The 11,952-nt window shown below is 45.4% G+C and overlaps 1 protein-coding gene across 1 annotated transcript in view; it reads left to right on the top strand.

Annotated features, from left to right (window-relative positions):
* Positions 1-9,398: 9,398 nt before the first annotated feature.
* Positions 9,399-11,952, top strand: part of dscamb (Down syndrome cell adhesion molecule b) — a 106,165-nt gene continuing 103,611 nt past the window's right edge. Inside the window, exon 1 of the mRNA XM_027022265.2 lies at positions 9,399-9,548. Coding sequence (XP_026878066.2) covers positions 9,506-9,548 — 43 coding nt within the window. The 5' untranslated portion in view covers positions 9,399-9,505. The remainder of the gene's footprint in view (positions 9,549-11,952) is intronic.

Below are 11,952 nucleotides of genomic sequence, written 5' to 3'. Positions count from 1 at the left end.
TTAGGAGAGTGGCCAGGCGCGCGTTTGTCCTGCCAATCAACTCTCCTGGAAACCCACTTTCTAATTCTGACAGAATCTGACAGAGCAGGGCCAATCAGAGGACACACTGCTATTCCTGCTCTCTCTCCTCTTTCTTTCCCTCTCTGTCTGTCTCTTTCACTCATTTAAGTGCTATAGTTCATTTTATACCAGTCCCACCTGCACTCTTACACAGTCACTTTCAGTCAGTTCATAACGGTGTCTGGTGTCTCGGTGAATGCTGGTGATGACTGTGCATTAAGACTATAAGATTCTGAGTTTGCTGTTAGATCACAAACAAGCCAGAATTTGCTATAAACATCTCCTGCATTTTCATGATCTAGCTAAGATGTATGAATACCTTCTCTGGAAGTTGTTGTGAGGAACCCCAACAGCACAGGAGCTGCACCACCTGTTGGACATTGTTTTAGCCTTGGGGGCAGCTGTGCGCTGCACAGTGCCTTAATCAGCAGGCGCTTGTACCAGCCAAATTACTGGAGCAGCCATAAGTCCATAATGCTCGTCTCAGACTCAGTGCATTTGCTGGTATCTTCCAGGCAATGTTGGATGTTGGGTAACTGTATGCAGGAATGTGGAGCTGGACGGGCTGGGATTAAGGTGGAGGAGTGTTTGGAAGTACAGGTGTAGGAGCAGGGGGGGTTCCTCATCATGACCACTCTCCAGACTGCCCCTGTGGGTGAGGGGGATCAGAGCGGACGTCCAAGTCTGACAGCTTCTCAGAGAGGTTCTGCAGAAGGTTTCTGAGCTCCACTCGAACACAGCGCAGAGTTTCTGGTGCCAAGTGGTAGAAACGGGCATCTGTGTGCCTCACGCATATGATCTGTCTGTCTGCTACACTCATCTGCTACGCTCCCTCTCTCTCTCACTTGCTCTCTCTGTCTCTCTTGCTCTCTCTCTCCTGCTTGGGGGCCCCAGTGGCCCCCTGGGCACAGCATTGGCAGGCCTGCTAAACTGGACTGAGCAGAGATTTTGTTAAGAGTGTGTTTAAACATCTGTCTGAAACAACTGGTTCAGCTGTAGCAGTCAGATGGGCACAGAACATCCCTAACTGTGTGTCCTGTGTCCCAGAAACTTTTCAGATGAAGATCTCATATTCAGATCAATTGAAGATGGATTATCTGTCCTCTAATCTGCCATGGATTAGCAAAAGATAAAATTATTATTATTATTATTATTATTATTATTATTATTATTATTGGTGGTGGTTTAATTTCAGCCCCATAAGGTTCAGATTTGGACTTTTCTTGTACAGATGCATCCTTGGATACCCATAAACATCTAGAAAAGCCCCTACATTAATGGGTTTTTTTTTGTTGCCATAGTCAGAACTAAGAATCGGCTTCTTACCAACACAGCTGTGGTTAGTCCTCCCGCTCTCTCTCTCTCTCTCTCTCTCTCTCTCTCTCCTTTTCTCTCTCTCCCTCTCCCACTGTCTCCCTCTCTGTTTTTGTCTGTACCCTCATCTGCTGTCTGTGTTTCTCTGATTGTCTGTCTGTCTGTCTGTCTGTCTCCCTCTCTCTCTTTCTCTCTCTCTCTCTCTCTCTCTCTCTCTCTCTCTCTCTCTCTCTCTCTCTGTATGCTGTATTATGTCAGCTGCTGACATGCTACAAGCAGAACAACTAGAGCACAGCGCTCCTGTTTCTCTAGCAACGCTTCAGGAAGGAGAACAGACAGTGTCAGGCTTGAAATTCCTTCCCACTGTCTTCTCTGTAATGGGAGACCCTGACCAGTACACTATACTGTGTAATGGGAGACCCTGACCAGTACACTATACTGTGTAATGGGAGACCCTGACCAGTACACTATACTGTGTAATGGGAGACCCTGACCAGTACACTATACTGTGTAATGGGAGACCCTGACCAGTACACTATACTGTGTAATGGGAGACCCTGACCAGTACACTATACTGTGTAATGCGAGACCCTGACCAGTACACTATACTGTGTAATGCGAGACCCTGACCAGTACACTATACTGTGTAATGGGAGACCCTGACCAGTACACTATACTGTGTAATGGGAGACCCTGACCAGTACACTATACTGTGTAATGGGAGACCCTGACAAGTACACTATACTGTGTAATGGGAGAGCCTGACCAGTACACTATACTGTGTAATGGGAGACCCTGACCAGTACACTATACTGTGTAATGGGAAACCCTGACCAGTACACTATACTGTGTAATGGGAGACCCTGACCAGTACACTATACTGTGTAATGGGAGACCCTGACCAGTACACTATACTGTGTAATGGGAGACCCTGACCAGTACACTATACTGTGTAATGCGAGACCCTGACCAGTACACTATACTGTGTAATGCGAGACCCTGACCAGTACACTATACTGTGTAATGCGAGACCCTGACCAGTACACTATACTGTGTAATGGGAGACCCTGACCAGTACACTATACTGTGTAATGGGAGACCCTGACCAGTACAGTAGACATTTGGCTGCTCTGTGCTGCTCTGCCGTTACAGGGAATAAAAATAGTTCCCTCTGTCTCTCCCCATCTCCCCCTTTGCTCTCTTTCCTGAGAGGCATAGCCGTCCTGCGTGTGCCACACAGTGCGGCAGCTGCGCCCAGGTCAGAGGGAGGTGGAATGGCAGAGCCCTGTTGCCTCCCTGCCACCCTCATGCTGCCCTCTCACTTGCCCAACTGCCCCTCTGAATTGCACAATTGCCCCTGGGGGTTCAGAGAACCTGCTTGCAGCGAGACGGGTGGCAGTCAGCAGGCGTTGGCTCCGCCCTGCACGCTGTGACACGCTGGCTGTTGTTTATGGTTTGATCTTGCTGTTGCTGTCTTTAGCGGTCCCATACACAGAAAGCAGAAGTGTTCGAGCTGGCCGAGAAGCTCGAGTGCTTTCTCAGTGCAGTGCATCATGGGGAATGTCTTGTCAGGTGTTATTGAATGCTCTGGTCCGCGCCCCCCCCCCCTCAGGCCCAGTGGATTCTGCCGAAATGATTACTGTCAAGGCCAGTCCAATAATGCTGCAGCTCCACTGAGCTCCACGTCTCCCTGTTCCCTCCGTTCTACGTGTTTCAGTCTCTTGCTTTCTCTCGCTCCTTCTCCTCTCTCCATCTCTTTCTATCTCTCCCTCTTTCTCTCTCTGTCCCTTTTTCTGTATCTCTCCCTCTCATTCTCTCTCTTTCTCTCTCTAAGATATACACCCTGTGATCTGCATCTGTCACTGTCTCCTGCCTACCAGTGTGTTTTGTGAAGCTGTGTTCAGATAACAGCACGGTAATGAAACCAGGGAGCTCCCAGGCACACACACACACACACACACACACACACACACACACACACACACACACACACACACCAGCACTGCTGTGGCAGGGGATAAGAAAATGCATGGTGTGCGTAGCTCTTGGCTGCATGTGAGCGATTGTGTGCAGAGAGGGGAGCACTATAGCAGGGGAGAGAGAGAGAGAGAGAGAGAGAGAGAGAGAGAGAGAGAGAGAGAGAGAGAGAAATAGGGGCGACTTCATACATTTTTATGACCACATGAGATAAGGTCAGTTGTGTGCCATGGTTACTAGGCAACGCTGCGCCCCTGAATTGAATTGAGTTGTGATGCTGAGGAGTCAGATTGAAGAGCTGGATTTGACTCACTTTTTTAATTTAAATTTTATTTCTTGCATTTGTTAACAAGCTGGACGCTTCACTGTGTGCAAAACAAACGTCCTGGGCGGGTCGGTGGCTCTGAACAACGTGCCAATTTTGAACGATGACAGCAACCGCCCTGATGTCCAGACTTACCTTTGTGATGTTCCGCATCATGTGATGTTTAGTTAGACCTCTGGGGTGTCTGTTGGGTGCTGGAAGTCCCACATGGCTGGCAGCAAGCCCATCTCATCTCTCATCCACTCCCTCTCTGCCCCCATCTCCTGCTCCATCTTCTGCTCACATTCAGAGCCCCTCTGTGTCCTAGTTTAGCACTTCAAGGTTGGCTAGCGATATGTGCTGCTCCATGCCTTCTGGCTAGCCAATAGCAGACAGGCAGTGGTTGCAGTAGCAGGGTGGGGCTACGGCGTTGAACAACAGCACTGTGAGTGGCTGGTGGGAGCGGGAAGTGGTGGGGGAGGGGAGACCGGAGGGGGGAGGGGGAGGAGCTTGGAGGGGCGGGAGGGGCGGGGGTGGCAGGAGGTGTGGCTACCAGCCTTCCAGGGATGTGTGGCGTGTGCTCTGGCTGGTCACACTGGAGGCTGGGAGGATGCAGCCTGATGTGTGAAGCACAAACAGTGAGAGAATGGGGCGGACGCAGGAGGGCTGGCTCACTTCTGATCATATATCTGAAATCCAAGGGAGACTTTCAGTTTGTTTACAAAAAAATGCTGGATCAGGAAAAGATTAGTTCTCTCCCTCTCCCTCTTTCTCTCTCTCCCACTGCTTTTCTATCACTATAACATAGACAGTTTAACAGTGTTGGATTACAGTAAAACAGTACAAGATTACACTATAACAGCATCAATATACAGGATTAGAGTACAATATAACAGGATTAGATTACAGTATAGCAGTGTTAGATTACAGTATAACTGATTTACAAGTTCTCAACATGAACTTACTGCTTAATGTCATTAGATTACAGTGGCGCAGAGTTCCAGTTCATAACAGTTTATTAACTTGTTTATACTAGTTAATATGCCAAAACCAATAATGCAGCAGGAAGCAGAGTCACTTTAAGATGATCACTCGTGTTAAAGGTAGACAGCTCCACCCATTGCCCTACCCTTCACCCCGCCCTTCGCCCTGCCCACTCCACCTGCACCTCCCTCCTGGGTCCACCCTGCTTGTAATCTCTCCTATATGCTCTGGATGGTGATGCTGTGTTGGGCTTTTCCAACCATCGTGTGTGTGAGCCCCTAGGTTGATGTGGTGGTGTGGGACGGCAAACACTCCAGAGTGCGTGTGCGTGTGTGTATGCGTGTGACACAGATGATGCTGTGTGTCTTTTAATCCAGTAATGTTGGGGGCTGTGGTTGTTTGGTCTTAAAGCGGCCGACCGCAGGGCCTCACCAATCACTCAACCATCCCCTGTCATAAAGGTCAGGCAGCAACAGTGGCAGACTGCTGGACGAGGGGCGGTACTGGACACGTGAAATTGTTGGGACTTTAGCTTTGTCACTGTGAGTCTTATCAGGTTTCCTTGATCTGTGTTTGTGCAGGCATCAGAGTTGCATCTACAGACGTGTTCTGTAGCTCCATCATGTGCAGACAGATGTGTAATGCGATGCTCCTGTGCGTGTCTGTTTGGGCTGCGGGGGGATGTTTGGACCCAAGTGCTTAGTGCCCTCATCCCTGCCTTTGTTTAAGATTGCAAAGTGCATCCCATGGCAGTATTGTGGGAGTTTTTATTCTGGGCTAATGGGAAACACCGGGAAGGCGAAACATGAACCACTGCTGGGTGAGTCACCGTCGTCGGGATGGTAGGGCATCCCTGATAGGCCCGTGTGGGACTGAACCAAATGGAACATGGGATCTGAATGGACTGGTCCGAACAGGGGCCTGCATTAAGGACAGCCCTGATAGAGTGTGTGTGTGTGTGTGTGTGTGTGTGTGTGTGTGTGTGTGTGTGTGTGTGTGTGTGTGTGTGTGTGTGTGTGCGTGTGTATGCGTGCGTGCCTCTGTGCATGCGTGTGTGTGTGCGTGCAGAAGCATTTGAAGTGAATGCTCTTGAATTGTCTTGTATTTTATAACACTGTATTATATAGTGTCCCTCAATCTGGCTCTCAGTACAGACTCTGAAACTAATGTTTTTTTCAGTTATCAGTTTTCTACAAAAAATAAAATTCACTTTGAAAAATGAAAAATACGACCAGTTAATGAAAACTAAAGAATGAAGAATGCTGAAAGCCCCAGCTAACTCACTTTACTAGTTAAACCCCAGATAACCCTAACCCTTGTTTGACCTCAGATACCCTTGATCCTTTTTTACTCATCAGCGGTCCTATCTTCTCAGACTATGTGCTCAGCTAAACGCAGCCAAAACATCTTATAACTCCTCCCTTTAAAGGAGAACATTCATAGCCATAGAACCACAGATAATCTTATACACACACACATACACGCGCACATGCACACACACACACTTTCAAACTTATTTACTTTATAGATCATCTACTAATTATTACAAAAGCCATTTCCTTATGAAACCTGGTGCTGTTAACGACATGCCACAAAACTGTGGTGCAGAATTGCCTCCCTCTCATCAACTGACTGATGGCTTCATCCCAGCATGCTTTGACCAGTAGTATTAGTTCTCTGCATTTATTATTGTTTAACTGCTACTGGCATCATGGTTTGCGCTCCTGGAGGGGATGTTTGGACTATGTTGCCCAGTTGACAGTGCTCTTGTGCAGACTTTGCAGACGACCTTGCAGAGAAGTGTGTGGCACTAAGGCACCTGTTCAACAGAATGTGAATGTGCATACTATGTTTAGCTTTGCGTGCTGTATTCATCCTGTTGCCAAAACCAGTTTGGGAATGTTTTTGTTTTCATTCATTGAGCTGTACTCTATAATCACACTCATCTGCTGCTGCACTAATACTAATTATAATAAAAATAATAACCATTTTATCAATAGAATTCTGCATGAGATTCCTTCTCATCAACCATTCAGTCAGGTCTATACTGTGGCATCAATCAGGTCTATAATGGGGTCTCTGTTGGTTCTATATGTGATCTCTGTCAGATCTATACTGCTCTGTCTGTCAGGTCTATTTGTCAGGTATATATATCCTCAGATCAGTACCATGGCCTTTGTCAGATATATACTGTAGCCTCTGTCACTTCTATTTGTCAGATTCTGTGTGGTCTATACTGTGGTCTCTGTCAGGTCTATAGATCTATACTGTGGTCTCTGTCAGTCTATAGATCTATACTGTGGTCTCTGTCAGGTCTATAGATCTACACTGTGGTCTCTGTCAGGTCTACGGGTCTGTACTGTGGTTGTGTTTAGTTTCTGTTTACATAAGAGACTTTTAGCCTCATTCGATGTGCTTTTCAGCTTGACAGAAATAATGAATACAGAGAATCTGGATCAGGGCACTAATAAGTGAACCAAGGCAACAGTGGTGAGGATAAACTGAGACCAAGCGGAAGAAACCTTGGCTTAAACTTTTTAAACCATGGCTCAGAATATCCCATCCTCCTCTGGTCATCACCAGAACCACAGCTCAGAAGATCCCATCCTCCTCTGCTCATCACCAGGTGACAAGCTAATAGAACTGAATGATTGAAGTTTATTTTGTTTTTAACTTTGACTCAGTTTGATAGCAAGTTAATGATCCAACCAGGCAGGGGTTCCATGGTGCTCTGGCTGGTCTGAAGGTCAGACAAGCAAGAACTCTCCTTCAGGGAGGGGCAGAAGGGCAGTAGAGCACAGCAGAGAAGAGAAAGGGAATGTTTGGAATGCACTGGGTAGTTGTGTATGGTTAATCGAGAACAAGACTTTAGTTCTAGTTCTAGTTCTAGTTCTAGTTTTAGTTCTAGTTCTAGTTTTAGGTCCAGCTGAAAGGGAAGTGCCAGAGTCTGGCACAGACATTAGGGTTGGGATCTTATTTTTTAAGTGATGTTTCTGTCATCTGTTGCCATGCAGTACTCTCATGGTCACTGAAGCATGCTAAAAACACAGTTGAGTATCTTAGTTATGATAAACTGAGGCATGATCCATGCATGATGGTTCTCCTACTCCCATACATGCCCAAGCTTATGGCTCTGATTTTGATGTCACTTCCTCCTGGGTGTGGATGTGTAGTGTTTGTGATGGAGAAGGGGCAGTGTTTCACACTTGTCTGGGTGGAGAACCCCTGCCTGGTGTTGTTCTTGATGGAGGTGGAGGTGGCCGTAGACACAGGATGTGCTTGCAGTTGCAGCTGTGCTGTGGTTCTGTTCTCTTAGGTGAGCAGCAGACAGAAGCTTCCCTCCGTAGACAACCCCGCTACCCATAATTCCCCTGGATACAGGCGTGCCAGGAGTTGAGCTCTAGTCCACCATACTCACCACTCAGCCTCAGTGACCAAGTTTTCCGCTATGGGTAGGGCTTTTTAAACTGTAGTTTTGTCGTCATCAGTGCATATGCAGAGGATGTGTTCCTGCTTGTTCCTGCTTGTTATTTTTTAAATAGCGATTAAATTTGAAAGTATTTGAAAATAAACGTTGTAGAAGCTTTATGAAGTAATTTGCATATGAGGTATACTCGCGCATAAAACAGACACGTTGAGTGTCCTGGAACAATGCCAAAAACCTACACTGTAACATTGCCAGTTTGGACTTAGTCATGTAATTTATTTTTATCATTTGTAATTATATATTCGCATACAATATTTTAATGCAGTGAACACAATTAATTCGATAGTTAATAAATTCAATTTACCGATTACTTCACATTTAAATTAAAAAATAAAACATGCCACTGACAAGATGACTCATAACAACGTCATGTCGGCGTTAATATTTGTCTTAATACTGAATCCAAGATACAGTGTTATTGGAAATGTTTGCCAAATGTCCAAAAAAACAAAAAGGTCTGTTAATGATAAACTAAAAACTCCATCACCAACTCATGTGTCCTCGTTATCGTGACTATATCAGTCGTCTGGATGATCAGTCCAGGTGAATCCTCGCTGATGTGAACACGCCTTTTCCCTGGGAGCACTCGGACCTTCAGTGGCTAGGAGGCGGGCACCTCGGCTCCTTTAAGGCACTGAGGAGTTAAACGGTGGCGGAGGCAGGGAGAGGCTCCTCCGCGAGGCTCTATGGCAGAGAGGCTTAGCGCACCAGCCAATGCGATTAAAGCGGCTGAGCGAAGATGCGCGAGTCTGTAGCCTGCTGGACGGCGAGAGCTGGTGAAGATGCTTTGAGTTTGGAATCTAGTGATTGTTTCTGCCGCTTTTGCTTTTCCCGACTTGTTTTCCATTTTTCTTGAACATGTATGATTTCTTCTTCCTTTTTGTTAATTTTTATTTCTCTTTTAAATATTCTTCTTTTCCCAGTTCATTTTAATTAATCTAGCACATGTGAATTTATTTTTCGTTTCCAAGTTTTCTTTCTTCCGCGCTCCCACCTGGTGTGTGTTGTGCAGACCTGCCTTTGCCTCTGACTCAGCATCGCACCTGAGCTGCACGCGAGCGCTGCATCCCTGCCGCGCCTGCACGCTGAGGCACAGGCGAGACAGCGGGCCACAGCGGAGAAGTCGGACTACAGCTTTAACGAAGACAATCACAGGAGCGCATCCATTCATACGCGGTGCGTCAGGAGGAGCGCAAAAAGCGCAAAGCTTATACGCACGAGCCAGGAGGATTGTGCCAAGCCACTGCTCGCGGACGGCTGGACTGGCTTCCTTTGAACCTTTCAGCTGGCATAGTGAGGGGGCATCAGGAAAACAGCAGTGGACAAAGTGCGCGGCGTACGAAGAGAAAGCATAGCGCGAGGACCGAACGGAGCGGGGCATGTGGATGTTTGCATTTCTCTTTCTGCAGAGCATCCTGAATGGTTAGTCATTTTTTATTTTAAAACTTGATTTCATTTCTAAAATTATTCTATAAAAACCACATGGTATGCAAAACAAAATGTTGGAAATTAGATGAATGAATCAGGCGAAGCAGTAAGGTCATCACAGATGCAAATTAAAATTTAAATCAGTCTTCAGTGGTGTCAGGGATAGTCACCTATGACAGGAGAATGTGTCGGGCGAGGCTGCAGTTTTCTATATGATCATTTAAACCTATTTAGTGATCTTAACTGAAGGTATCTGTGATCACTACTAACAGGAAAAAAGATCTTTCTGTTCTCTCTGTTTAACACACACACAAACACGCACACACAAACACGCACACACACACACACACACACACACACACACACACACACACACACACACACACACACACACACACACACACACACACACACACACACACACAGCCATATTTCTCAGGCTTCTAGCTGGTATTCGCTAATTACCCAGGTTGTCCGCTTCTTGTTATTTGTTTTACGCTTGACGGGATGTTATCGCACGCGACCTTATGCTTAACACTTTAAGTGATTTAGAGGATTTAATGATGCATCGAAATTTCGAACACATTTGAAGAGCAATTTTTATATTTCCACATACCAAATGCAATCCTTTAGTGCTATAGCCAGTGTCTTGGCAGTGACTGACGTGTTGTATATCAGTTGTCTTCCACCTACCCCAGTCCACACGACTATTCTGAACTTAATCGCATTTTACTACTAAACAATTATATTTCATATATACTGAATCAAAAATGCAAAAATTATTACTGTGAAATGGAGAGGTGTAAATAGGTACATTTTAATATATGAAGTCCTCTGATGGCATTTGCCAAAAATAATTATTAGACAGTTTTAAAATAATGATATTAAGTAATATCATAAAAATGCCAATATAATATTTAAGGATCTCTCTCATTTTTGCGGTGATTTATTTAATTGTGAAAAGAGGGAGCCTGGTTGAACGGGTTATGCATACATACCTTTGCAATTTAAATTTGCCACCAACCAATGAATGTGTATTAAATAATCAAATGTTTTTAATAATATGCAAAGCCATGTGGATAGAAATCCATCTAATTTCAAGGGTGGATTATTGTGAAAGGATTGTGCAGATTGATAAAGACACTAGGGGTGTGTAGATCCCCAGGCCACGGTTACTGCCCAGTGCCTCCACAACAACACATGAAGCATCTCATTAGTCAGATGTTGACATGAATCATGAGTGAAGAAATAGCAAAAAACACAATCAGAACAGGGAGGGTACCGAAAATATCTGGAAAACTGTGTGTGTGTGTGTGTGTGTGTGTGTGTGTGTGTTTGTGTGTGTTAATTACAGGGTGTCCCTGCACTCCAACCCATGCAGTGTTGTGTATGTGTGGTTGAAAAGCCTGTGTGATTAATTTCTTTCTCTTGTGTATTATCTTGTGTGTTATCTTGTGTATTATCCGTCGATTTCAATGCATTGGAGTCTAGACGGTAGGAAAAGCAGGATGTGTGTGTGTACCTCAGCTGTGCAGGCATGGCGGTCAGTAAGTAAGAGCGTGGCAGGGTGGGTGCAGTGAGGGTGAGAGTAACGGAGGGAGAAACACCGAATGGGGACAGGAAAAGGAAACAATCTCCTCCAGAAACTGCAGACAGATAGACACACACACACAGGCAGACAGACAAACAAACAGACGTCAGTCAGTGTTGGTTACTATGTGACAACCAGAAGATGAACAGGCATCTACATGAAGAGCAGTTTGGGCTGTTAATTATTAAATCTAAAACCTTTTTTTTCTCTTCTTTTTCTGTGGTTTGGGGAGAAGCTGGTGTGGACATGTTGAATGTCATTCTGGAGCAGTGCTGTTGGTGGGTCTGTAGCTTGAAAAATCCTGTTTGTTCAACTGGAAGGAGAGATTAATTTTATATTTATTATATTGTTTTAGAGTTCTTTCTTAATGCGACATATAGTATTGCTTAGATAGTTGATTAGTAGGTTCCTGGGCAGACTGCGCGGAGACCTGCGTCCACCTCCAGCTATACACCAGGCAGTGCATTACTGCAATACCCCCACAAAACAAGACAATGGCGGCTTCTTTTGGGCTTTGACATAGTGTGTGAGTTTGATTAGGAGGAATAATTTGAGTTTATTTCACTTTATCTTTTCTCTTGTGTGATTGTTTTGAAAGTGTTTTTTTCTCCTCTCAAACCAATTCTTTTCTAGAAAATTCTAGTTCTCTAGAAGGGTTTCACACATGCTTTTTGGCCTGTCTCTATGGAAACATCCAGTACTAATACCATGGCTGGGTGTTTGATTAAATAAGGCCAATGGTGAGACTGATTCCAGAGGTTCAGGGGGCTAGGGTTTAGATTACTGCCTTGCCTGGTGACACTTAAA

The sequence above is a fragment of the Electrophorus electricus genome, chromosome 7 (assembly GCF_013358815.1).
Source record: "Electrophorus electricus isolate fEleEle1 chromosome 7, fEleEle1.pri, whole genome shotgun sequence".
Taxonomy (NCBI): domain Eukaryota; kingdom Metazoa; phylum Chordata; class Actinopteri; order Gymnotiformes; family Gymnotidae; genus Electrophorus; species Electrophorus electricus.
The sequence above is the reverse complement of the archived record's forward strand: the minus strand, read 5'-3'. Positions and strand labels throughout refer to the sequence as shown.